Raw genomic sequence first — 27,570 nt, 5'->3', positions numbered from 1 at the left:
GGGGTGAGCGGGTTCGGTTTTACTCGGATCTTTTTATTGGCTATCACCGATCATGTGTTTTGGATAGCGAATAAAATCGAGCCGAATTTGCGGTAAAGTGGCGATAAGAACCGAGTAAAACCGAGTAAAACCGAACCCGCTCACCCCTAGTAGTAATGCATTACTGCTATAGTAAGACATTACCCTCCCTCACCTCTGTAGGAAAACATTTCCCTCCCTTGCCCATGTTGTAACACAGAGGGGGCGATCCAATTCAGCGACAATTGATTATCACCGTGAGAGAGCTCCCAGAACTAATCAATTCACCTCGAAGTTTACTTTGTCAGGAAGTAGTTAAGTCAGAGAATGCTGGTTTTTGCGACTGAACCTATGCATTTAGTCGTAAGAACCGGCATTCTCTGACTAAAGTACCAGCCGCGAGGCTGCTGGCGCCGCTCTAGGCCGGAAAACAGCCGCACGGCCGGCACTTTAGTCGGATTTCTCCGTGTACCCTCCTGAGAAATCATTAGTCAGACTAAACAGCACACTGAATTGAATAACTCCGGGAGCTCCCTCCCAGCACTATTTAATTCACGCTGAATTGAATTGCCCCCACTGACTGTCCTTAACACTACACTCCATACTGTACACTTACCCCCTAACCCTAAATTCACTAATATATGCTTGCCCACCTAACTCGGCACCAATACTGTGTCCTTATCCCCCTAACCCTGCACTCAATACTGTGTCCTTATCCCTCAACACTTAATCCAATATAATACCCTTATCCCCTGACACTGCTACCAATACTGTGGCTTTACCCCATAACCCTGCACCCAATATTGTATCTTTACCCCAACCCTTCCCTCACTGTTTCTCTATATATATATATATAATATATATATATATATATATATATATAGAGAGAGAGAGAGAGAGAGAGAGAGATCTGTCTATCTGCAATGAAGAAGGCGGCATTTTCCCCATGGGGAAGTTCTTTACTTAGGGGTAAAAGCCTCTGAGTGATGCCTTTTCATTGCCTAGATATTTGGGCCCTGCATATCTCCTAAGGAAGGCACCGGAGCCAGCAAACAGTTGTTATGACCGAGGAGTGCTGGATCCAGTATATGATCTGCCTCCCACTCTGTTCAGTCCTACCCCCTCTCTGCTGCTCTGTCCTGACAGCCCTCCCCACGAGCTTGGTACTGCGCCCCCTGGCCTTCGTTCACTACCGTAATTACCAACACACCCTGCTCCCAAACTTACCCCGCTCCAGCTAGGTCTTCCATCCGGGCTAGACCTGTCCTGTCTCCTGCTAGCAGTGGGAGAATTGTGGAGACGGGACAGAGTTTACACAAGTATAATATAGATTATATATACTGTATACAGATGTGTCCTCACTTGTCTTTGCTACAGTTGCGCCAAACAGCCCCCCTCGGCGCACCTGATCCCGTGAAACTCTGCTAGCAAAAAATAAGCGTCTAAGTCACAATGCGATGTGACTAGGATGCACCAGGAGTCTGTGATTAATTTGATATGCGACACTTGTATATCTGTGTGCAGCTGAGGGCTCTATTTACTAAGCCTTGAATGGAGATAGAGTGAATGGAGATAAAGTGCCAACCAACTAGCTCCTGTCATTTTTCAAACACAGCCTGTGACATGGCAATTAGGAGCTGATTGGTTGGTACTTTATCTTGATTCACCATATCTCCATCCAAGGCTTAGTAAACAGACCACTGAGATTCTCAATGAAATGCTACAATGCAGCAGCCACAGCTTTTTTCCACGCCAAGTTCCCTTTACAGACTCAGTCTCACACAAATATATGTGTTGCATATCAAATTAACCAGCACAGTCTTCTGGTGCGTTCTAGTCGCATCACATTGCAACTTAGCTGTATTTTTAGCAAAAAAAAAAAACACCAGACGCTAGCAACCACGGGACTTGGAGGCTCAGTCACACTAGGCATATCGCACTGCATGGTGTATTGAGGCTAGATGAGTAAGGACACGTCTGTACAGTATGTGTTTGTTCCATGCTAGACTGCCCAACGTTTTAAAGTAGCAGTCATTTAAAGATAAACATCAGCTTGGTTTTCCCTTTTAAATGACTGCAACTTTAAAACATTGGGTAGTCTCGCACGGAACTCGCCGATGCCTGCAGTCCGCAGGCTATTACATTCCCCCCCACGTCTGCACTATTCAGCATGTAGTGGGCTTGCGTATCCAGCATAATATGAGCTGCAGACAGGTTGAGGTGTATCATCACTATGAACAACTACAACTTGTAAAGATCCACCGAAATACCAGGTGGCAGTGCAGCATCACCACTGAGACTGCACATTTTTTAAATTACTGCCATGTGTACTTTGAGATGAAAAGACCTCACCTGTATGCAGCCTTTACGCCTATCAATCTATGCTTGAGCAAACTTGGAACTTAATTTCTCTTCTGCTGCTTTGGTTTCATCCCTCACAACTGTACCTTCTTCCTCCCCACAACTAAGTGGCTTGGCCAGTTGTGGTGTGTCTCTGATAGCTACCCCAGCCAAATGGTTGTCTCCTGGAAGTAACCAACAACTGTGACAACTGCATACAATCTCAGTGCGCTATACAGCATCTAATGTGGCTCATAGTTTAGTGCTTCTATCAATCTCTGGTGTTTGTTGTGAGCTACTATTGAGGCTACAGTACTGTAAATACAGACATGCTGCATTGTATGGCAAGGCAGCGAGTAGTTGATCCCCTGGGCATGAGTGTTATAGAACTGACCTCTTTGCCAATTCCTGAGAGTCAGATATATTGAACAGTGCAGACACAGTGCCTTAGAATGCTTCTAACACACAGACACAGCTGCTGCTTTGGGAGGCTGAAAGCAGTAGATTAAATTAAAACAATGTCTTGACTTCATTTAATGTACATTTGCTGGTGGTTATTTTAATTGGTGTGGTGCCATCCTTTTTTTATGAGTTTGGAACATCTTCTGCACCCCTTTGGCTCCATCCAGTACTGCAGACTGCCAAATCTCACAGCTGTTGGTGTGGTTTGCCAGTCTCACTAACACAGGGCAACACATTTCCTCCTCACGTTATACGACAGTGGGAGAACACTTAATCTTATTACACCAAAGCAGATGTTCTTTGATAATTTCATAGCCTTTCCTTACCTAGATGTGCTGTAAATAATTTCTCTTTGATGAGGATTTGAAGAAATTTGTGTGCACAATATGAGCGCTAATCTAGATTGTCACAAATTAAACTCCTGGGTAAAAGAGCAAGCAGAATTTCAATGTATTATGCCACTCTGGTTATAACTATATATAATCTTTTTCCCAATTTAGTATGCAGATTAAATCATACACTGCTTGTCATGTAATGAGTCTAAGGTAGGACAATTTAGGGAGACTTTTCTGGGCCCATTCACCAATGATGATATGGGCAAAAACAGCCCATCTCCAACTTTCTTCAATTAAGTACAATTACAATTATCAATTTGCTACATTATGTATCAAGTGTTCTTCACACCTCACTTCTTAGATTGTATGCTCATATGGGCAGTGCCAATTTTACCTTTCATTTCATGTCAGTCGTATGTAATTTGTGTCATCCTGTCAACGTACAGCGCTGTATAATATCTCATCACTTTATAATAAAAAGAGAATGATTAGTAAGGTACTATAGTAAAGCATTTAGGGCCTGATTCAGAGACACTCATGTCGCTGTTTGCAAGCGCTCGCTCTGAATCAGGGTGGGGATTTTTTTTTTCTCCTGCCCGCTCGCCAGGCTGTGGGTGACCACCCACAGCTTGTGCGAGCAGGCTGGAGATGGTCGCAATTATCGCGACCATCGGCTTTGCGAGGAGACCCTAAGGTAGGGTCTCAGCACTCGCAATGCCGATTGGATTCCTGCTCTAATAGAGCAGGAAGTCCACTACTGACATCACAAGTGATGTCAGTAGGGCCGCCCACAAACGGCAGGCGTTTCATCGGGAACGCCTCCGTTTGTGCAGCCACCCCCCATACCCACCTGCAAAACGGGGCGAGCTGTTGATCAACATCGACAGCCGGCCCCGTTTTGTTGCGAGCCCCGGCGCGAGTGAAGTTCTCACTCGCTACGGGCTTGCGCACGCTGCGCGTGTGCACTTTGGCCACCATTGACCTGCTTGCGAGAGCTATGGGCTCGTGAGCGGGTCTGAATCTGGCCCTTAGATCCCAAATGGTTGTAAACAGAACCAACTTTTAAGTGAATTTACTCTTGTTTTTCAATTTGTTTTTATTGTATCCTAGAATACTCAAGAACAAAAGCATGATAAAAACTTATTTGTCCTGCAACACTTATGTTATAACGCTTTCACACTGAGCCTCTGACCCGGGATATTGCCGGGGCAACCCGGGTCCTGGCTTGGTGTGAAAGGATCAAACACGGGACCGACCCTGGATACGCTCCTCATTGGCTGAATGAAAGTGTCCACCTTTCATGACTCATCTTTGTGAGTCTGTGAACTCAACTTCTAATGACAATACAGAGTTTTACAGGTCTGACACGGGTGCAGTGTGAAAGGGGACGACCCAGAAATAACCCGCGTCCAATGTGCGCTGTGATAGGAGTATTAGTGACATGCATCTCTTTATGAGTACATTTTTATTAAACATATTCGTGTGCCTACAGGTTAATGATTTTGGTGCATTATTTAATGTTTCCAAACATGGTAGATTGTTGGCGCCCTTGTTTCTTTAGAAGTCTGTGGGGAAGGTCTTAGGAATATAAATGTGGGTTTAGAGTGTACAGTATTATTATTTTAAGTGACTTGGGGATAAATTTACTATACAGCATTTTTCAAAGCTGCTGTGTTTTTGGTTACTGAATTTAAAGGGGCAATAATATTAAATGCAAAACCACATCTGTTTTGTATTAAATATAATTTAAGTAAATCAATTTGCTGAAACCGCTTCATGGTAAATGTACCCTTGGTATCACTGGCTTAATACTGTAGCTTTTGTGTAAAAATAAAACCCTGTATAGAATGTATTATTTAAAGATTGATAGCAAAGAAAAACTCTATCATTTGCAAGGTTTGGAAGACTAAGAGTCGTGTTTGGGCGAGATTAAACTCGAACAGGTTCCCACAAATACGCATGAGTTTTCCCAGACCATTTACCAAGAAGTGAGTTTTGCAAAATCGTATTTTTCAGTGGTGAATGCAAATGTGTTTTGTCGTGCGAGTTTTAGGCAAAACACGTGTGAGAATGGATGTGGTTATAAAACACACACGAGAATGCATGCATCATCCTAGAAACATGTTCTGATTGAAGCCGTACACACTGCCTAAGCATATAAAAATGGCACAAACCTTTGAGGGTTTTGTTGGTTGGATGTTGCAGAGGGACAGTGAGGAGTGTGTTTAGTGGAATCGATTGCTGCTTGGTATGTGAAAATTGTTTTGTGCCTCATTATTGTCTTGTCATACTGTATATCTGTTAGTCTCATTTTTCTGTCTTTCTTGATTGTGTTTTTCTTTTGTCCTGTCAGTGGTTTTTGTGTGTGTGTGTGTGGTATGTGTGTGGGTAGTAGGCATGGGCGCCGAGAGGGGGGAGGAGCAGGTACAGTTTACCCGGGCCTGCTAGAGGGGCCTGGCGGGGCCTGGGTCCAGCGTTGCCCCCCCCCCCCTCACAGCAGCTCAGCACACAGCGTGTGCTGGGCTGCTGTGTGAGACTGCTCGCGGCTGCTACAGCAACTGGAGCAGTCTCCTATGGCTGTGGGGGGGAGCGATCACACTGATCGCGCCCCCCCTCTGCTTAGCACTGGGCTGGGGGGCTTACAGCGCCCCCCTCCCCGGCGCTGAAAAAGTGATAAGTATTTTTTTTTTTTCAAGGGGGCATGGCCACGCCTCCCACAATTAGGCCATGCCCCCTCCATTACCCGGGCCCGGCGAGGTTCTCGACGGCCCTGGTAGTAGGAGAGGAGGTTTGTGTTAGTTTGTCCTTTTTTGTGTGTGTTTTGTGTTTGTATAGGGAGGGGGACAGGAATATGACCAGGGCAGAGGAGAGACAGGGAGAGAGTGCGGTGGAGGAGGTTGCATCTCAAGAGGCCCTATTGAGCAGTACAGGCAGGGGCAGCCTGTCCTGGTTCTTAATTTACATGGAAAAAAATGTGTAGGGTTCCACTGTAAATTTAAGAACCAGCAACAGGCAGCAGGGACTGTATGCAGGCGGACGTAATCCCGACGGCCGGCTTCCCGACTGCTTTATCCTGGCGAGGGTTAAATGACAGGCGTCTAAATCTAGACGCCTGTCATTTTACTGATGCTGGGAGACCGGCGCCCAGCATCCCGATCAAAATGATGCCAGGCACTGCTGCAGAAAGCAGTTCTGATAGTGAGGGAACTTACTGTCTAGTTAGAACCCAAATGGGTTAGGATTTTGTTTATGTATCGTTTTATTTATGAACCTGGCACAATAAAGACTGGCTCCGACCAGCTTGTAGGAGAACCCCAGAATTGTGTCCTGTTTCTCCGGCTGCGGTGTGTGTAAAGAGGGAATCAGTCTACCCAAGGAGGGGGACCCCCCTCCTGGCTGGGTCACAAAATATATATATATATATAAATATATATATATATATATATATATATATATCTTACCTTTGTTGGATTGGAGGGCCGGACCTTTGTTGGGCTGACTAGTGTGTGTGCGTGTGTGTGTGTATAATATATATATATATAGTAGTTGAAATCCTGGATGCCGAAGTTGGCATTCCGACGGTAAGTAGTGGGGTTAGGGGATAGGGTTGGGTACTAGGGGGAGGGTCGATCACGCTATTTAAAGCTTATTTGCAGATCTTTTGGCAGCCAGGTCAGCACTGCAGTCGACAGGGCTCGGCGGAAGTGGACAGGTCTGGGGGTGTGATCATAGCCCCACCCCTCGCTATGCAATGCTGTGAATACCGGCAGAGCCACATTGACTCAATTCAATGACAATCTCATAATTTTCCATCTGTGCCACCTATTTCACTGGGGTAGTGGCCAGCCGGGTGGCCCAGGGGCGTATCTATAATGGGTGCAGGGTGTGCGGTGCACACACCCTTCACCCATATTATCTAATACTTACCTTGCGTCCCGGGTCGGGTGTCTCAGCCCTGACAGCTTTATAAGCAGTATCATTAAATGCACAGTTTCAGGCTCTGGGCTACTTTTACTAACGTTTCTAAAACAGACAGGTGATGGTGTAGCCCAGTGGTGTCAAACACAGGTCATCCAGCTGCAGTGGAACTACACATCCCAGCATGCACTGCCACAGTTTTGCTATTAGGGCATGCTGGGATGTGTAGTTTCACTGCAGCTGGATGGCCTGAGTTTAACACCACTGGCCACTGTAGCCTATAGCAACTAATCAGATCTGTCTATCATTTATCTAATGCATTCTAAAAAAGTATCCACATAATCTGATTGGTTACTAAAAATTGTGTCCTTCCCTTCGCCAATCGATTTGAACTGTGTAGTAGTATTTGCTTTTTATGTAAGCCTGTTTCCCCATTGCATGTTATAAGCAGTTCTGTATATGAGGGTTCTGATGACTGCGTATTAGCATTTTTATGTTTTGACTTTGCCTGAACTCTCTGTACCTCTCCTTACCCAGTTTTTATTTAGTTTTCTTCACTTCACTAAACCCTAGCTTGGTTTAGTAAGTTCTGACCAGGGCTTCATCTCAGCCTCAGCGTCCCCTTCTGCCCATGAGTGCCTCAGCGCCCTCCTCTGCCTATGCGTGCTTCTGTGATCTCTCCTGCCCATGCGTGCCTGAGCAGCAACTTCTGCCCATGCGCGAATTTGCAGCCCCTCCTGCCTATGCCCAAATCTGCAGCCCCACCTGCCCGTGCGTGCCTCTGCACCCCTTTCTGCTCAGGCGTGCATCTCTATCCCCTTCTGCCCATGCATGTCTCTGCACCGCTTTCTGCACATATCGCAAGCCTATCCATGCTTGCCTCTGACTCCTTCTGCCCATGATTGCCTCTGTGCCCCTTCTGCCCATGCGTGCCATTGCGCTCATTCTGCCCATGTGTGCTTCTGCACTCCACCACCTATGTGTGCCTCTGCACCACCTTCTGCACATATCTGCCTCTGTGCCCTTCCCTGTCCATGTGTGCCTCCTTGCCCCATCCATGCCATGTGTGCTTCTGGGCCCCTTCTGCGCCTTCTCCTGCCCCTGTGTACCTCTGTCAACCCCCCTCCATCCATATGTATCTCTGTGCCCCCTTTCCAACCCGCTAATGCCCAAGTATGAGTCTGTGCCCCATCTATGTGCGCCTATGCCCCCCTTTTGCTCATGTGTGCCTTTGGATCCCATTCTCCCGCAGTGTACCTCTGCGCCCCTTCTTGTCCATGTGTGTCTCAGTGACCCCCTCCGACCCATGTGTGCCAAATTACCAGATTGGAGCAGAGTTGAAAAGCTGTTCTATACTATAATCTATTAAAGATGCCAGTAACGGTAACCCATTTGCTAGAGTCTGGTACACTGGTTACAATTAACTATTGGAAATGGAGGCTCACTATTCCAGCATTGTGTAATAGTATCTGGTCTTTATACAGAGTATATAAAGCTGCTTATGCTTTGTAAGTTTCCAGGTCTGTCCTGGTAAGTTTCAATAGCACTTTTCAAGTGTCAGGTAGAATTGGAACTTCAATAATCGGGAACATTACAATAGGAATTTTAATTCCACAATTTTTTTTTTTTTTTTTCATCACCTCCACCACATGTTCCATTAAGACCTTGGTCTACCTCAACCCATGGTTGCTTACTCTCCCAGAATGGCCGGGAGCTTCCCAAAAACCGGGTGACACTCCCAGTCCCCCGCAAGAGAAGGCAACTCTCCCAGATTGGCCATTGCCCCCCCCCCCCCACCGGTAGGTGGTTTGGGGGGGCTGATGACGCGATTCGCGTCATCGTAGCCCTGCTCCCTGCCTTACAGTGCTGTTAATATCGGCATTGTAAAAAGGAGACACGATTGCGCCGCCATGCCCCCACTTATGCAGCTGCCATGCCCCCTGTTGCACCGACCTGGCTTACCCCGCCCGGTGGGGACAGCCAGAAACTCAGTAAGGCTCAACCACAGAAACATGAATTAGACATAGAGGAAAACATACAGTGCAATCAATCTGTAGTCAAATACAATCTACAGTATGCAATGCTGTTTAACCATTGTCAGCATAGGATGATTGAGCAATAAATTGATATGCAATTTTTCACTGTATGGTGGTGGGAGTATACACTAATTGCCTTATACAAGTTGCTTAGTGATTACCTTATCTACAACTCCTCTCACATTACAGATGAGACATATTTCCAGCAGGCTAGCTGTGGCCTCTTGACATAACTTGATGTAGCAAAGTCGTTAAGGAATCTCAGATTTAAATATAATCAGAGTTATGGTAGACTTACCTAGATAACCCCTTTAGTATCCCCTAGATATCCCTCTGGCCCATTGGGTCCACAGGGATACCATGGGGATATTATGGTTGGAGACCAGGCACCAAAAAGTTAAAGCTTCAGCTTCCAGGATGCCTCGGGTCCTCCTCCATATATACCCCATCCCTAGCCATAGGACTTCAGTTTAGTTAACAAGTTTCAAGGCAGGAGAAGGAAGAGGAGAAGCAAGACCAATCGTACACCAGAAACACTCTTACACAAGATGAGGGAATCTGTGACCGAAATAAAAAAATTATCCCTGCAGCCAGGTACATCAGGGTGGGTTCCCTGTGGACCCTATGGGCCTCAAAGAAAAGGAGTTATCTAGGTAAGTCTACCATACCATGTGCGATAAATGAGCTTGCACAGGGGTGCATTAGAAAGCTGTGATCACAAAAAGGTTAATTAAAAATTAACCAAATCAACAAAGTTATAAAACCACTGCACTTGCCACTCCTAGATTTGGGGTGCAAACCTGCACTCGCCATTCCCAGGCCTGGGGTGCAAAGTGGCCTGTGACCCACATCACTTAAATAAAAATGCTTTTTACAAGTTAAAATGTATTCAGTTCTTACTCTGTGATAGCAGCTACCAGGTACCCATAAGTATGATGGATAGTGTAGGACCTGCAGAGAAATGGGGTACCATGATGTGGGCTGCAGGCTTAAATGCATTGATCAATCCATGACCCAAACCAAAACCCCATTATTTATGCATTATGGTGAGTGATTTAACAATGGCGAGTGCTGAGTTTTGTGTGTTTTTAAAAATATATAAATATATATATATATATTTATATATACATATTGTGTGTGTTTAGAGCTATAAATGTACAAAAATAGTGATTACATTTTCCGTATTTATTATTCTTTAGGGCAGATGAAGTGGGCATGATAATGACCAATCTTGAAAAAGCTCATCGGGTAAGTACTAGTTTTTTGTATGGTATATAACTATAAAGTCATTTCACATGTGGTGCATGGTGTGCTAGGTACCTAGCTCCACTTTGCGACCTAGGGTGAATCTGAAGAATATTTATTTCTTCCAAGAACAAAACTAGAAAAACTTACCTTAAGTGGAGAACGGGATCAGGTGTTAAATCAGCTGGAGATCAGAGGTGTATCAGATCACATGGCATAGCTGTACTATATTTATATATTTCTAACAATATGTATTGCTATACAAACACATAAATAATTACAAATTAACATCACAGTATGGTTCAGTGACAGAGGGCAAAACGTAGGTAACAAAGCCTACGCTTTCCTGTCCAAACAATGTATTCAATAAACTATCTGACTGATGACCTCTCTGTGGTTGTTCATTTTGAATAAATTTAGTCTATTTTGTAGACATGGCCTCACCACATATCCTGTTTATACTAACTTTTCCTATAGCCTGATTAGTATTTGTCATTTTTGTGCATTTAAAGTTTACAGTATGGCTAAATTGTGGTTCATGTTTTACCTATAAGCCATGGTGGTACAGTAAACCTGGGACAGCTCTTTTCCGTAGGGACATATAACAAGTTATTGTAAAAAAAAAATTAAGAAAATGTCTAAAAGATTTAAAATGCAATTTACTGATAATTGAAATACACTTCAAAAGAGCTCTGTAACTAGTGAGAGGTGGTACAGTGTGTCAGTAAGTACATGATGACATATTACAAGTTATATGAGCTGTATGAAAGCACAGCGCTGGAGGCGTGTGGAGAACAGTCCAGTAAGCCGTGTAATGCTATGTAAAGTCACACTGGACAGTCTTATGCGTATATACTGGACTGTACTCAGCAGTGGTGCTGTCCTATAAATTAAGAATGATTATTGTGCATCTCATATGCTCAAGCTGCTGTATCTGAACATTCCTTTCTTTGTTATTTTTGTTGCATCAAAATGGTTGCTTGAATTAAAAAAAAAAAAGAGATAAAAGTAAATACATACTGTAAAGCAATTTCTCTGCTGCTGTCCTAGCAGGATGCTTGGTTGGCCTATACAGTAAGCGGGTCTAAGCATAGGTTCACCTTTGGAAGGGAATCGGTAGCCAGATTTTTAATAAGTACAACTGCACCACACAAGGATGTTTACTTACGTTTTCTAATTTGAAAGTTTTTATAATCCGCAAATATTTAACTTGCATTGATGCTCGCTATCTATTTTCACTCTTTTACAGAGAGCAGAATCTGCACAGAGGGAGGTTGAGAGTCTCAGGGAGCAATTATCATCTGTAAATAATTCCATTAGACTGAACTGTTGTTCTCCTCAAGGATCTACTGGTCTAACGTCTGCCGTAAGTCTGTGTCTGGGGAACTCTGCAGAACAAATTCCAGTGCACGTTTCGCTTTCTTTTAATAAAAACAAAGTCGGCAAATAACATGAAACTCCACTTTTAACTTTATTATACTAAGACTAATACATATACTGTATAAGTATTATTATATTTTATATTATATCACAGTCACAGCAAAATAGGAAGTGGAACATGCTACATCTAATACACTATAAAGACAATGTGTACATTTTTCAAAAGAGCCATATTCACCAATCAGCCATAACATTAAAACCACTGACAGATGGTGTGAATAACATTAAGTCCTAAATCAAACATTATATTGTCTATGTATTATTCTAAAAAAAAATCCTTTAATTCAAAGTCACAATGTACCAAATATTGTTTTATTCTTATTTCAATCCATGTACATTCTTCACTCTCCTTGCAGCTCACTCCTCTGTATACATTGCAGCCTCAGTAATCGAATACCCCTCTAATGAACACACATGAGCTTTTTACTTATCTATATACATTGACAATAACATGCTCAACCTGTCGCCATAAAAATCTTTCATACACATCCCACAACTATATTTATATCTCTCTCCTTCTACTTCTATTAGCTGGTGACACATCACCAAATCCAGGCCCCACCCACATGCCCCACTCACAACGGAATATAAAGCCAGCTAACCTCATAACCATCACATGTCTCCGATCACCCTCCAAGTCACTAAAATGTGCCTTATGGAATGCACGCTCTGTTTACAACAAACTAACATCCATCCATGACCTCTTTATCTCATGGATCTTCAACCTTCTGGCGATAACCAAAACATGGCTTACACAATCAGAAACTGCCACCCCTGCAGCACTCTCACACGGTGGCCTACACTTCTATCAGAGCTTTCACCCCTTTCTCACTGTGCGTTGCTGCCATCTGTCACCCACCTGGGCCACCCCAACAGTTTCTGGAACATTTTTCTGCCAGACTCCCTCACTTCCTATCCTCTGACATCTCCACTATCATGGGTGATTTTAATATCCCTAATGACAGTCCACAATCTCCTCATGTCTCTAAATTACTCTCTCTAACCTCCATTCCCAATGGACTGACTCCTCTACTCATCAGGAGGGCCACTGCCTTGACTTGTATTCACCAGACTATGCTCAGTTTCTGAATTCGCTAACGCTCCTTTCCGTCTCTCAGATCACAACCTTATCACCTGCACACTCGCCTCCATTACGTCAACCACAATGTCATTAACATCAACCAAGATTCCTCAAACCTGCAGAAATATTAATGCTATTAATTTTCAACAACTAGCCACCTTTCTGCAACAACTATTCTCACCAATTTCTACATTCACTTCTCCTGAGACAGCTGTGTCACACCTAAGCCAGACTCTAGACATAGCCCTCGATGAAGTGGCTCCAGCTACCCATCACACTCCACTTAGAATTTGGCGTCAACCGTTGCACTCTAAATTAACAAGACACCTACAAAAACAATCGCATAAAGTAGAATGTCAGTGGTGTAAATCTCGTACTCCAAGTGACTTCCTCACATATAAGACTATCTACCACTCTTAGCTTAATGCTCTGGACACTCCCAAACAAACATTCCTAAGCTCTCATGTCTGACCAAGCCGCTAACCACAAGCAACTTTTTAATACATTTCAATCACATCTTACTCCTCCCTCACCCAACCCACATGCTACTATCAGTGCACAAGAGCTTGCATCCTATTTCAAGTACAAGATTGATAAAATCCCAAATGAAATGGTATGCTCTTCCTCAGCCAGTGACCTACTGAACCCTCTGGCACATTCTCTTCATTTGACCCCACAAATGAAGATGAAGTATCTACACTCTTCTCATCCTCCTACTCTACTACCTGTCCTCTTGATCCTATACCCTCACAAATCAGTAAAGCTCTGTCTCCTGTGCTCATCACACCCTTCACTAAAATCTGTAATCTCTCTGGCTCTATCTTTCCATCACTGTCCAAGCAAGCAGTGATTACGACCATTCTGAAATAAAAAAAATCTGACCCTAACACGCTCTCAAATTATCGTCCCAGCTCTCACGCCCCCCCAAGCTACTTGAATTGCCTACACTCGCCTCACACACTTTCTTAAATCGCACAGCTTATAGGTCCCACTTCAGTCAGGCTTTCGTTCCCAACACTCCACAGAGAAAGCACTGACTAGGGTAGTGAATGATCTGGTCACTGCCAAGGCTAACGGCAATTACTCACTTCTTCTTCTTCTTGATCTCTCTGCTGCTTTTGACACTGTTCGTTTTTCTGATTCTGCCCCCTCTTCACTACCTATATCAGTTGGAGTACCACAAGGCTCAGTCTTAGGTCCTCTGCTTTTCTCAATCTATACCACCTCTTTTGACAAACTAATCAGCTCTTTCGGTTTTCAGTATCATCTGTACGCAGACAATGTTCAAATCTACCTATCCTCTCCAGATCTGTCACCATCTGTACTGGTCCGTGTCACTGAATGTTTTTCTACCATTTTATCTTGGATGTAATTTCGCCACCTCAAACTTAACATATCCAAAACAGAATTAATTATATTTCCACCGGCCAATAGTAGTTACCAACCTAATATCTCTATCACTGTTAATACCTCGACAATCAACCCACAAGCCCACTGTCTAGGTGTCATCCTTGACTCTGAACTGTCCTTTGTTCCCCACATTCAATCTGTCTCAAAATCATGTTACGTTTATTTAAAAAACATATCCATAATTCGACCATATCTTAAACAAGACACTGCGAAAACTCTAATCCATGTATTCATTATTTTATTATTATTGCAGTAGTCTCCTTACAGGTCTTCCCAAAAACAGACTCTTGACACTACAATACATTTTGAATGCAGCAGCGAGGCTGATCTTCCTCGCCAAACGTTCATTGTCTGCTGAGCCGCTCGGTCAGTCCCTCCATTGGTTGCCGGTTTTTTACCGTATTCAATATAAAATACTTTTACTTACACATAAAGCTATTAACCAAACCACACCAACATACATCTCTTCACTTATTTCAAAATATCTTCTAACCTAACATTTCCGCTCTGCACGAGACCTGCATCTCTCATCCACACGCATTACTTGTTCCCATTCACGGTTACAGGATTTTTTTCTGTGGTGTGCCCTCCCATGCACAATAAGACTTACTGCTAGTTTCTGAACCTTCAAGCGTTTCCTGGAAACTCACCTCTGCACACAAGCTTATCAGATTTCAGAACCGCCCACATAACCTTATAGCTTTCCTACCTAATTACATCCCTTCTTACAGCCCACAAATAGGGGTCTATTCATCATAACTTAATTTCTACAAACGTAGGAGAAAATTAAGATTTTCACCTATTTTTGTGGAACTTAAGTGTCAGTGTTATTCATCAAACATGTAACGCAGGAGATATCACAGATATCTCCTGGTTACAATTCTCCCCCGATAATTTCCACAGTACCCGTACTTTAGTATGGGGATGTGGAAATTATGTAAATCATCAAATCCCGAAAAAGCTTTTTATCAGAACTTGACAGTGATGCTGTATACCATCCTGAGATGGTATACAGCATCCAAAACAGCAGAGGGATCTGAAAAGATCCCTCTTTGCTGTGTCCTCTCACCTGCAGCAGCTCCCTCCCGGCTCACAGAAGGACTGCTCTGGCCAGGAGAAGGCACAGCAGCGGCAGCGATGGACTTGCACGGGGCTGCAGGTCTGACTGGGGGAGGGAGGGTGGTGAGCCAAGTCTCGGGAGGGTGGTGAGCCAAGTCTCGGGATGCAGACTCTGGCGGCTGGCGGATGAAGGAGCATAGCCACACCCGCCCCCAGGTGTTGGACACTTCACAGCAGTGGGGGACCCAATCAAGGCTGCACGTCTGAGGTGGGGGGGAGAGAGCACAGTCTTTGGCGGCGGCTGCAGCAAGGATCACGGGGGGGGGCGGGGGAGACGGACACTAGTGAGGTTGGCGGCGGATGGACAATCGGGGGGAAGGAGGTTCTCTTCTGCTGCGGCTCAGTCTCTTTTCGCAGCCTGTCTTCAAGCTGTGTATGTGCAGCTTGAATACAGGCAGTGAAAACTGACCAGGTGCAGGAGAAAAGTCTGTCATAGAAAAGTCTGTTGTAGAAACAGCAGTTTTTTGGAAGTGATAGTTTAGGCATGATGAATGCCTCCTAAACTGTGTTTGAACCATACTGAGTTCAAACCATAATTATCACATGTGATAATTATGTTTTGAAGAATTGGCGGAATCACCTCATATTTTCTCTTTCTTTACTTTAACATCCTGCCAACCCTATGCCAACATTCCTGTGTGACTGGAACATACAGCCCATCAAGAACCTCTGCAATCTGGCTGGACCAATTTGCAATATGTAGCACCTATCCTTATATTTCCATATATATTGTAAGCTTGTGAGCAGGTTTGAGGTGTACCATGGAGCAATGGAAGAAGGTGGACTATTTTCTTTTAGATCACGTGGTTAGCCAGGTGCATTTGCATCGATTACCTGGGGAAAAGATGGCACCAGGATGCACTATTAGAAGAAGGCAAGCCTGTGGAGGCAGTGTGATGCTGTGGGCAATGTTCTGCTGTGAAACCTGTGGTGCTGGCACTCATGTAGATGTTACTTTGACTTCTATATAAACATTGTTGCAGACCAAGCACGCCTGTTCACGGCAACGGTATTCGCTGATGGCAGTGGCCTCGTTCAGCAGCATAATGCTCCGTGCCTCACTACAAAAATTGTTCAGTAATGGTTTGAAGAACATGACAGAAAGTCAAGTGTTGACTTGGCCTCCAAATTCCCCAGATCTCAATCTGATCAAGCATCTGTGAGATGTCACATAAACAAAAGAAATGGAATGTGGTAGTCAGTGGGTTTTATGCAAATAAAATGCTATAGTAAATCAGTATCCCTTGATTTGAAATAAATTTATCAACAAACAAGGTTTCTCTGAAATAAAAATAATATATCATTAATATACAGTACATAGACATTTGACAGAACATTTGACAGAACTAAAACACACATGACAAATAATAAAAGGATGTATATATAAAAAAGTGTGTGTATATATATAAAGCTCCAAGTACGGAGCGATACGCCTCGTCAGAAGGGTTAACAATACCCTTAGGCTGCTTCCAGAAGTCCAAGATATGCCTGCTCTGCTGTAGCGTACTGCTAGCTGCTACAATTGAACTGTGAGATAATTATCATCTAAAAGCTCAAAGGCAAGCGATTGAGGAGTGAAAGACCCAGTGGAATTGGTGTTTATACACCACAGCAGCCGCTGGAATACATGTGCCGTGGTCTTCCCTAACTCTGAGACAAAGACATTAAGCAGTGGTGTGCTGCCATTATCATCCACAAGCCTGCATGGTAAGACGAGTGCGGTGTGCACAAATATTTAAATAACACACCGCAACAAAATACTGTGATCCAATCCCCTCAGCACATTATACATTGTATCTCACAATTACACAGAATACTTTATTTAACCCCACTGATGAGTGAGAAGGCAGACTTGGACTTATATGGGTAACCATTTATTATCTGAATATATATCGCAGCCATAAGTGGTGGTATTTAAAGTTTTTGATATATACATTTTTTTATATAAACATCCGTTTATTATTTGTCATGTGTCTTTTAAGTCCTGCCAAATGTCTATGTGTATTAAAGATATTATTTTTATTTTGAGAGAAGCCTTGTTGATAAATTTATTTCAAGTCAAGTGATACTGATTTACTATAGCATTTTGTTTGCATAAAACCCACTGACTAGCACAATCCATCTATTTTCTTTATGTGGAGTCTGTGGTCAATTTATGCCAGCTAGTTGGATTAGCAGCAAGAGTGGGAGAATGTATAAAATTGTATACATTGTCTCAATAGTACATTTAAGCGCAAGGATATAGCGGTCATGAAACTGACTTGCTACAGATCATCTGTGAGATGTGCTGGAAAAACAAGTCCGAGCCATGGAGGCCCCACCTCGCAACTTACAGAACCTAAAGGACCTGCTGCTAAGATCTTGGTGCCAGATACCACAGGATACCTTCAGAGGTCTTGTGGAGTCCATGCTTTGATGGGTCCGAGCTGTTTTGGCAGCATGAGGGCTATCTACACAATAATAGGCAGGTGGTTTTAATGTTATGGCTGATGGGTGTATATGCCATTTTTTATGCTCATGGACCATACTCTATTGAAGTAACACAAAATGTATTATTTAGAATGGATACAATTATCAATAGAAGTCAAACAAGAAGCCATTAAAGAATCTTACTCATATAAGTCTTTAGCTAAACCCCAGGAGAAACATTGGGATCCAAGAAAAGATCTGTCTCTCCAAAGTAATAGCATCAAAAAGATATTAAATCATTATAATAAAAGTTACTGGATTTTATGTGTTTTATACACATAATGGAAGAAAGACAGAATAAGGATAAAAAAACAAATCTGAATATATAAGAGTAGCTTTTATCTTTAAAGCAGTTTATACTTTAGGTTTAGTGGTAAAATATTTGCCCATATACTTATGAATGTTCCTGAAAGATCATTACCCCCATACCATAACATGTAAATTATAAAAATTATATAACCGTTACAGCAGGACACTGTAGCAGCCTTCAAGTTACTGTGCGTACCCACACCACACTCCTCTTCTGTTGTATTTCTGTCTGGCTCAGCAAGTGTTTCTGCTCGTAGAAAATGTCATTACTCTTAATTTCCAGAGTAACAAAAGTAGGGCTATTTCTGTGTTATTGCCGTTTTATTATTGCAGGGTAGTTAACAGGATTATAAATCTGCCCAATGGTATTGAACATTTCTGCTAATTGTCGTTTTAGTCAAAACCATAGCAACAAGGTTTTTCATTTTGGGGTGATTTTTTTTTTTTTTTTTTAGGACAAATCTGTCTTCTCTCTGTGTTCTGGCTCTCATCTAGAAGCAGCATTAGCTTCAAAAGACAGGGAAATTTTGAGACTCCTGAAAGACATCCAGCACCTCCAGAATTCTATACAAGAATTGGAAGAGTCTTCATCCAATCAAATCGCTGAACTGGAACAGCAACTAATCATCAAAACAGAGGCCATAGAGGTACAGTTGTGTAATGATTTATATAATCTAGGGATGTAATGATTATTAAGATTAATCTTGTGGGGAGGGTCATGCAGGCATCAACAAACCATATTGTTCTATTTATATTATACATACTTGAGATAAATATGCATACTTCACCCACCGGGTCCAAGGGATAGGTGCAGATTGCGTGATGATGTGATTTTACCTCCAGCCTAAAATGTACAACTCTGTTTCGTGTCTACAAGACTTGACACAATGAATAAAGTATCTGCATATCTTTACTATCCATCTACCCCCTTTGCCATACTTGCCAAGCACTTATGGGTGAGTTCCTCGAATTGCCACCTTGCACTCCTGCCTAAAAAACTCATTCTGTGCTGAACCTTTATAGCCTACAAATAATAATTGACTCCAGAAGGCTAGCTCCTACCATTCAAAGTCATATTCATACTCTGAAAGTACACCTCTTCAGGAGGCAAACCAAATATTCTAACCAACCTGGTGATCGTTTACAGTATACCACTAATCCTTTCACATTGCACTGTCATTGCTGTTACATATTGCCAAAATAGAGCTTTTAGGTCTTTATGTACTGTCATGGATTTGCCCATTTTACCATTTTTTTTCCACTTCCCTCTCTCCACCTTGATGTCTGATCCCAGACTTCAATAGCCTAACTAGAGACACATGTAGGGCCTGATTTTGAGGTGCATGCAGATGCCGCTGCGCCTGCCTCTTTTTGCACAGCTGCATTTTTATGCTCATGCTGCAACCAATTCTGAGCCTAATTAGATGTTAACTGGCTGCGGAGCTATTCTGTTGCGACGCACACTAAGATGTACCACCGGTCGCATTATCGAAGCTTGCACCAGCCCTATGGCAGGTGTAATTTCTCCCAACTGTACATGGCTTCCTGTCTTTAGATGCAGCTGCTGTCAGCGACACGCCTGCGTCTGGTTAGCCACCGGAACGCCCACTGAAAATCAAACTCTGGGCCTGATTCAGACCCGGTCGCAAGCGCTGAGTGCTCGCAACCGGGTCGATGGTGGCCCAGAGCGCATGCGCACGACGGAGCCGGCTCCGTCGTGCGCATGCGTGAGACCCGGATAGCGACGGGCAATCCGTCGCTCCGGGTCTCATACCAAAGGGGACGTGCTATCGATGTTGAGTGACCAGGGGGGTGGCTGCCCAGGGGGATGGCTGCCCAGACGGAGGCATTCCCATGAGAACGCCTACCGTCTAGGGCCGGCCCCACTGACATCACAAGTGATGTCAGTGGGAGAGCTTTCGGCCGAAAGCTCTCTGGGGCTTGCGGCCACGAGACCCTACCACAAGGGTCTCGTCGCAAGCCTGATTGTCGCAATGGTCTTGACCATCGCGACCATCATCCTGGCCACTCGCTATAGCTGTGGGTGGTCACCCACAGCTATGCGAGCGGCCAGGAGGCCAGTCTAAAAAAAAAAAAAAAAGACCGGCCCTGATTCAGAGCGAGCGCTCTGTCAGAGCGACCGGCTCTGAATCAGGGCCTCTCTGCATACAAATACAGAGCAGTAACCTTCAGGGCACATGCACAGAGCTAATTAAACGCATGTGCAAACAGAAAACATTGACTGCTTACATTTGACATCGTCACTGTGTGCACCTCTGAAGAGGTTGGAATGGAGGTATGACAGAATGGGGCAGTGGTATTATTAGCTGAGTAATGTAAGAGCCTCTTGTGTTGTCTATACCCTATCCCTCCTCACAAGTAAAGGGTGCTGCCATATTATAAAATGTAACTATTAGTACTTTATGCTGATTCTGGCTCTAGCCTAGGAGTTGCAGCATGCAATATGGCAGATCCACATTGAGGACTGGTAGATAAACTGTAAAGCTGGGCACAAACTATAACAATTATTGGGCCGGCAATCAATTCAATATTATCAATGTTGACATTTTGACCATGTCTATATTTTGATAGGGTCAAAATGTCAACATTCAAAATATAGACATGCCTATATTATGAATGTATGTATGACAAGAAACAGTTACATTTAAGGAAAAAGAATGCATCGGGTCCACCTCAAATTCATAACCAGCCTTGGACCTCTGAGCCTGGGTTGGTATTGGAAAATAGGTGGAAAAAATGGCATAGCATTCCCCCTATTTTCCAATAACCAGCACTGGACTGCACCAGCTGGGGGCTTAACGCTATTACAGAGAGACACGCAGCGTGGGGTCCCCATGCCATACTACTAACAAGCCCCAAATTGATCAGCCCAGGGCTATAGCATTGTCCTCCCTAGCGGGTTCAACCTGGTGCTGGTTATTGGAAAATAATACCCCCACTGTTTTTTTACCCTTATTTTCCAATACCAGCCTAGCTTTACATGTCTGCATTTTGTTTCTTAAATTTAACTATTTTGCTGCTCTTGTGCTGTAGCATCTAAAGCATCGGCTCTCAGATGCTTCTAAGTTGACTGCTTTTAGCGGCGTCTTGAGAAGCCGGCCATCAGGTGCGGCTGTGTCATTTTATTATGACTGTCAACATTTTAACTGTGTCTATAATTTGGTTTTCGACATTATGACTATATTTTGAACCTGTTGACATTTTAATTGTCAACATTTATTCAATGTCAACACTTTTACCTTGTTGACCTTATGTCCATGTCATTGAGGAAAGAAGGGGAGGGTCCCGGTGTCCCGACCACCTCAGAGTAATGGTTGCCTGTAATCAGGTAATCTTTAGTTGCATTGCAGTATTGAACAAAGAGAAGAAAAAGCAAAGTACATCACAGGATCAAGTGGTAATTCCTCTTGGTCACTATGTGGTAATTACTCTAATGTTTTGAGTGTAATTCATACACTTTGGACAAACTCACACCGTTGTCCAACTGTGGATGTGAGGCGAAGTTAATGGTGCCTAGATGAATACCTGAAGCTGATAGTGGGGAGATGAATACCTGAAGCAGATTTTGGGCAGATGAATACTTGAAGCAGATAGTGTGGAGATGAATACCTGAAGCAGATTGTGTGGAGATGAATACCTGAAGCAGATTGTGGGGAGATGAATACCTGAATCAGACAGTGGGCAGATGAATACCTGAAGCAGATTGTGGGGAGATGAATACCTGAATCAGACAGTGGGCAGATGAATATCTGAAGCAGATAGTGTGGAGATGAATACCTGAAGCAGATAGTGTGGAGATGAATACCTGAAGCAGATAGTGGAGAGATGAATACCTGAAGCAGATAGTGGGGAGATGAATACCTGAAGCAGATTGTGTGGAGATGAATACCTGAAGCAGATAGTGGGGAGATGAATACCTGAAGCAGATAGTGGAGAGATGAATACCTGAAGCAGATTGTGTGGAGATGAATACCTGAAGCAGATAGTGGGGAGATAAATACCTGAAGCAGATTGTGGGCAGATGAATACCTGAAGCAGATAGTGTGGAGATGAATACCTGAAGCAGATTGTGTGGAGATGAATACCTGAAGCAGATTGTGGTGACATGAATACCTGAAGCAGATTGTGGGGAGATGAATACCTGAAGCAGATTGTGTGGTGATGAATACATGAAGCAGATTGTGTGGAAATGAATACCTGAAGCAGATTGTGGTGACATGAATACCTGAAGCAGATAGTGGGGAGATGAATACCTGAAGTAGACAGAGGGCCTGATTAGGAGTTTCACGACACTGCCGATGTCGGACACAGTGGAGCAATTATTTTCTTCTGTGCGTCTTTCTTTTTCGCACTGCGCATGCATCCAGGTAGCGTGCGCACAGAGTCAGAGTTGCGAATGAGGAGCACGGGAGACGCACAGTGTTGAGAATGTAGTGAGCCGTGACTGGGAGGTTGCTTAGCACACGAACGGAGATAGTCCGTGTTATGGGAGTGTCACTGGTGTGTCGGTTGTGTACAGAGATGCACAGCCACACACATAGGAGGCCACACTCAAACACAGTAACTGCACCTTCCATAGGGCTGCTGCAAGTTTTGATGGTACGTCCAAAGAAGCACCAGTCTGTACTTCAGAATCTATGGGCGCCTTAGTCCTAGCACGGTCGGACACATGGATGTACTCCATGGAAGGGCTTTGTAGCGGCATTTTCATAAAGTCGCAGATTGTCGATTGCCAAAAGTTGCAGAGTCAGCCATGAGCCTTAAACGGATAGTATGGTATGGAGCATCTTTTCTTTTTACTAAATGGGATCCTTGATAGTCAACATAATAGAAATTTGCAAATACATGTTTTGCAAAGTGGGGTTTATATATATATATATATATATATATATATATATATATATATATACTGTAGATATAAACCACACTTTGCAAATTCTGCGTTTGCTAATGCCTATTACTGTATGTACAATATCAAGGATCATAGATAGATATATGTGTATGTATATGTTGTGGTAGGATGGATAGGTGGCGTTGGTGAGCCACTGATGCTGTGCTGGGATAGTGGGATCCTCCCACACAAGTTCAAAAGGTCTGGCCCAGAGGATACATCCCAGTTGGGGCTGTGGCAGCCAGACCAGTGGGTATAATGCCATGAATCACAGCGTTGCACCACAAGGGGATGGGGCTACGATTGTGCTTAGGCAGGGCAGGTAACTATTTATTCAGAAAATCTGATTAATATCACAAGTACTCCAGCAAACACAGACGGTCATTGGGGTATTATAAATAAATGTCCACAGCTTCATGAAAACCCATTTAAAGGTAATTGTAGCCACCATTTCACACCAAGTGATATCTATATATGCTGATATCAGGTAGCACTAGTCCTCCTTTTTTCTTTTAGGAGCAACAACCAATCTCCTAGGAACTAGAGAAATTAGAAAATCTGGCAGGTATTTATCTCTGCACCGATAACGCTGGGCTTGATTCAGAGATGGACACAGTAACGATATATATATGCAGCTGAGCTATGTTTTGCTACTGCTCATTTGAGAAAAGTCTACAAAACCCTTACTGCACATGCATGAACCAATGTGTGCAATACCGTTCGCTAACGGAATCGCTAACACTTGAGAAGAGGTTTGTGAGGGAGTGAAGATCCCGACATGTAAGTATTTATCTTTTACTAACCTAACCCCCCCAACCCTAACCCTCCCTTAGGGGTGCCTAACCCTAACCACCACCCCAAGGGCCTAAACCTAACCCCCCCTGTAAGTGCCTAAACCCAACCCCCCCTTCCCCGCAGCCTAAACCTAAGTCTCCGGGGGGGGGGGGGGGTTCTTAACCCTAACCTACCGCCAGGGGTGCCTAACCCTAAACCCCCTCCCCCTAGCCTAAACCTAACCCTAAGTCCCCTAACCTAACCCTCCCTCCCCCCCCCCCCCCCCCCCCGCCGCAGCTGTCGATACCATGTTACCATCGATCAGTATGCCGGGCGTCGGGCTCCTGGTGTAGGTAAAATGACAGGCGTCAGGTTTTCAGCACCTATCATTAGACCCCTGCCGGGATTAGACAGTCGGGAAGCCGGCGGTCGGCTTTTCGACCGTCGGCTTCCTGACTGCATCCCGTTTGTGATCCCTGGGTGTTTCAGGGTGGAGACTAGGAGGTGACCTGAAGAGATCGCAAAAAAGGGTCCCTTTCATGGGAGTGTTATAGGAGTGTCTCTGGTATGTAGCTAGAGTACACCCTATCGCAAATGTCAACGGTGTGATCGATGCTGCGTTGATTTTGGTGTGTTTACAATCTCCATCGCAATGCACAGACCACACAGCCTGAAAGTGGGCGTCTCCATGCTCAAACACTCCATCGCACTGTGCAGCACAAATGAAGGCTGAGATTACAATTTGCATATTCCTGCAACCGCTATTGCCAGAGCCGCTGCAACCGCATTACCAATCATCTCTGAACCAGGCCCTTTGTCGTTTTCACAACCAACATAGGACAATGGTGCGAGTTTGTTTAAAGTTAACTTATTACACTAAAAAGGCTAGTGTAATTACTACGTAGTGACCCAGATGGTGTAGGACGACACTGCGCAAACTGTGCTTTTCTTTTTGTTCTGGTTATCCTCTGCAATACAACTAAAGCATACAACAATCTATTACATTGAGGTGTTCAAGGGTGCTAGGAAATCCTCCATATTATAGATGCAGTGGGTGCAGGGTGTACACAGGCCCACACCACACATCATGCACCTATACATAAATAACACTTTCCTGTCCTCCAAACAATGCAAAAAGCAGTGGAAAAATGGCATCACTTTCCCGGAGATCTGCACTTGCGCAGTCCAGAAATCATTGAGGAAATAGGGTTGGGTATACGAGGGTATAGCAGGTTTAAGGTCTAGCCTGGACTGTACTAACCACAGTTTTCATACACAGGTGAACCTTTGATATACTCTTGTGTCAGAAACAATAGACTAGTGTACAATACACAGACTGTTTACCCTACAGAGAACCAGTGGCGACAACGTGCGGAATGTGCCTTATGCTGTGTTTGTATTGCATGGAATATGCACACAAGCAGTTACATTTGAGGCTTTGTTTAATGAAGTCCATTTTTACACTACTTCACACATTCCTCCAACTATATCTGCTGCCTTACTATCCTTATGTCTGTTCCTGCACATATACTAGCTAGTTGGTCAGTCTCACTCCTTGCTGATATATATCAAATAGAAATTATACTATGAGGGAAATTCAACTAGCCTCGGTAAATTGATCCCCGGGAGCTATTCAATTAGCCCCGAAACCAGCATTCGTCAGGGATTTTATTTCACCTGCCTGAAGCAGGTGAAAAAAAATGCCCGATTAGTAGCCCCATATTTGCGCCTGTGAAAACACATAGGTCCATGACCTTATCACGGATCCTATGTGTATTTGCCCGGAAACTGATAAATTTTAGGGCAAATAAAACGGGATTTATATGATTTGTCCGAAAGGCAAAAAAAATGCGGTATGTCCCGTTTTATTCGCCGGAAATATTATCATGGCTAATTGAATCCCCCCTATGTATGACACCTAACATGTGTGCATGTAAAATCCAGGAACTCCCCCACAGAGCTTGCAATCTGATCTAGTGTATTACCTGCATAATAGCCGTTTTTTCTTCTTACTCAGAAACTGGAACAGAAGTTACAAAATCAGTCGGATTACGAAGAAATTAAAACTGAGCTGAGGTAAGATTCAGTCTTCTCCTTTTAAGTCTGCTCTCTATCAGCCTGATTAATAATGTGCTATGGGGAACACTGCGCACTCCCAGCTTTATAATGCAATAAATAAGACAGCAATGTCACTAGGGGTTGTTTATACCTATTACAATGCTGTATATATTTACCTTTCTGTCGAGCACAACAAAAATATCCATCTGTTATTTTATAACAGCAGAATATAAATCTGCTGTATGTGTTAGCAACAACAACAAATGCGAAAAAAAATATGTTTACATTATAGAATGGGGTTGTTGTACAGTTAGATGTCATTATATTGTGTATCAACCGAATGAACGTACGTAGAGAATTCACATTATCTCCTTATCTAATATGACTAACATATTAAATAACTAACATTATCTGTTGGAACAGTTTGTACATAATTGTTTTTTAACTGTTACTGATATTTTTGTGTTGATTATTGTGCTGTGTTTCTGTGGAGTGTAAATGACTGCAGATACAGTATTGTCACTTCAGCTGCTTGAGTCTTTATTGCAGGAATCTGCCACAATTAATTACTTTAATCACAACCACTGCTCACTGATTATACATTTCTTAGATCCCATATGCTTCTTGATATCCGTACCATAGTGTAATTCACTCACTTAGATTATGGGCACCACATATGACAGCCATAATAGATATTGCGTAGGGTCATTGCTTCACTGCTTTGCTGTAAGATTGCCTAGAATCCTGGTGGAGTCCGTGACAATCTCTCCAGCCTGGACTCTAGCAGAATAGCAATTCAGTATTATATTGTATAACAAATGACGTTTTCACGCAGTTAGTATCATCCTTGCATAAGTGTCAGTTTCGGAGGCAAACAAGAAATAGTTGTTTCAGCTTACTTTACATATTAACGTATTCCCTACGCTGATTATTTTACTTCTGCCTTTTTCATGTATGCTCTGAAATGCTGACTGCTAATTAGGGGCATTTTAAGAAATAAGGAGTCCTGTGTGCAAAATATTTTCATGCCACCCCAACTATCGTCTGTGCAGATGTCTTCGCCATATTTTCTGCGCTATTTGTGGAAGCCAAATAAGTCCAATTTGCTGGGTCACCCTGCTCTGGGTGCTGGGTGGGCATTGCGGGACCCACTTTGACTCAGAGGCCCAGCACCCATTACAGAAATGCCACTGTTGCATATACTAAACCAGAGAGACCACCAACTCATCATTCTGATAATACATGAGGAATAAACAAACTAGGGCTCCAGCTTACTTAATATGCCAGTTAATTTTGTCCTTGAAATTGATTAAAAACAATCCTTAGAAAATTAAATAGATGTCTAACAATATGGGATTTACTGCTTGCTTTCCCAAGGATTCTAGTAGACATGCAACATAATTTAGTTTCTCTGTGACACCATGGCATAAAAAAAGTCATTGCATTTATAATCTAAATATATATATATATATTTCTATATATATGTATGTATATATATATATATATATATATATATATATACAGTGTATATATATTTATATATATATATATATATATATAGTATTTTTTAAACGTTTACAGCAGCTAATTACATTTTCACACATCATCTTCATAGCTTAGCTTTAATTTTTTTTAAATTACCTG

The 27,570-nt window shown here is 43.2% G+C and overlaps 1 protein-coding gene across 1 annotated transcript in view; it reads left to right on the top strand.

Annotated features, from left to right (window-relative positions):
• Nucleotides 1–27,570, top strand: part of CUX2 (cut like homeobox 2) — a 414,556-nt gene that overhangs the window by 347,624 nt on the left and 39,362 nt on the right. Inside the window, exons 9-12 of the mRNA XM_088449256.1 lie at nucleotides 10,309–10,357; nucleotides 11,604–11,720; nucleotides 18,638–18,829; nucleotides 25,886–25,944. Of these exons, the coding sequence (XP_088305382.1) occupies nucleotides 10,309–10,357; nucleotides 11,604–11,720; nucleotides 18,638–18,829; nucleotides 25,886–25,944 (417 nt within the window). The remainder of the gene's footprint in view (nucleotides 1–10,308; nucleotides 10,358–11,603; nucleotides 11,721–18,637; nucleotides 18,830–25,885; nucleotides 25,945–27,570) is intronic.

This window comes from Taudactylus pleione, unplaced genomic scaffold (genome assembly GCF_031769625.1).
Source record: "Taudactylus pleione unplaced genomic scaffold, aTauple2 ptg000479l, whole genome shotgun sequence".
Lineage (NCBI taxonomy): Eukaryota > Metazoa > Chordata > Amphibia > Anura > Myobatrachidae > Taudactylus > Taudactylus pleione.
Note: the sequence above shows the minus strand (reverse complement) of the source record. Positions and strands in the feature narration are given on the sequence as shown.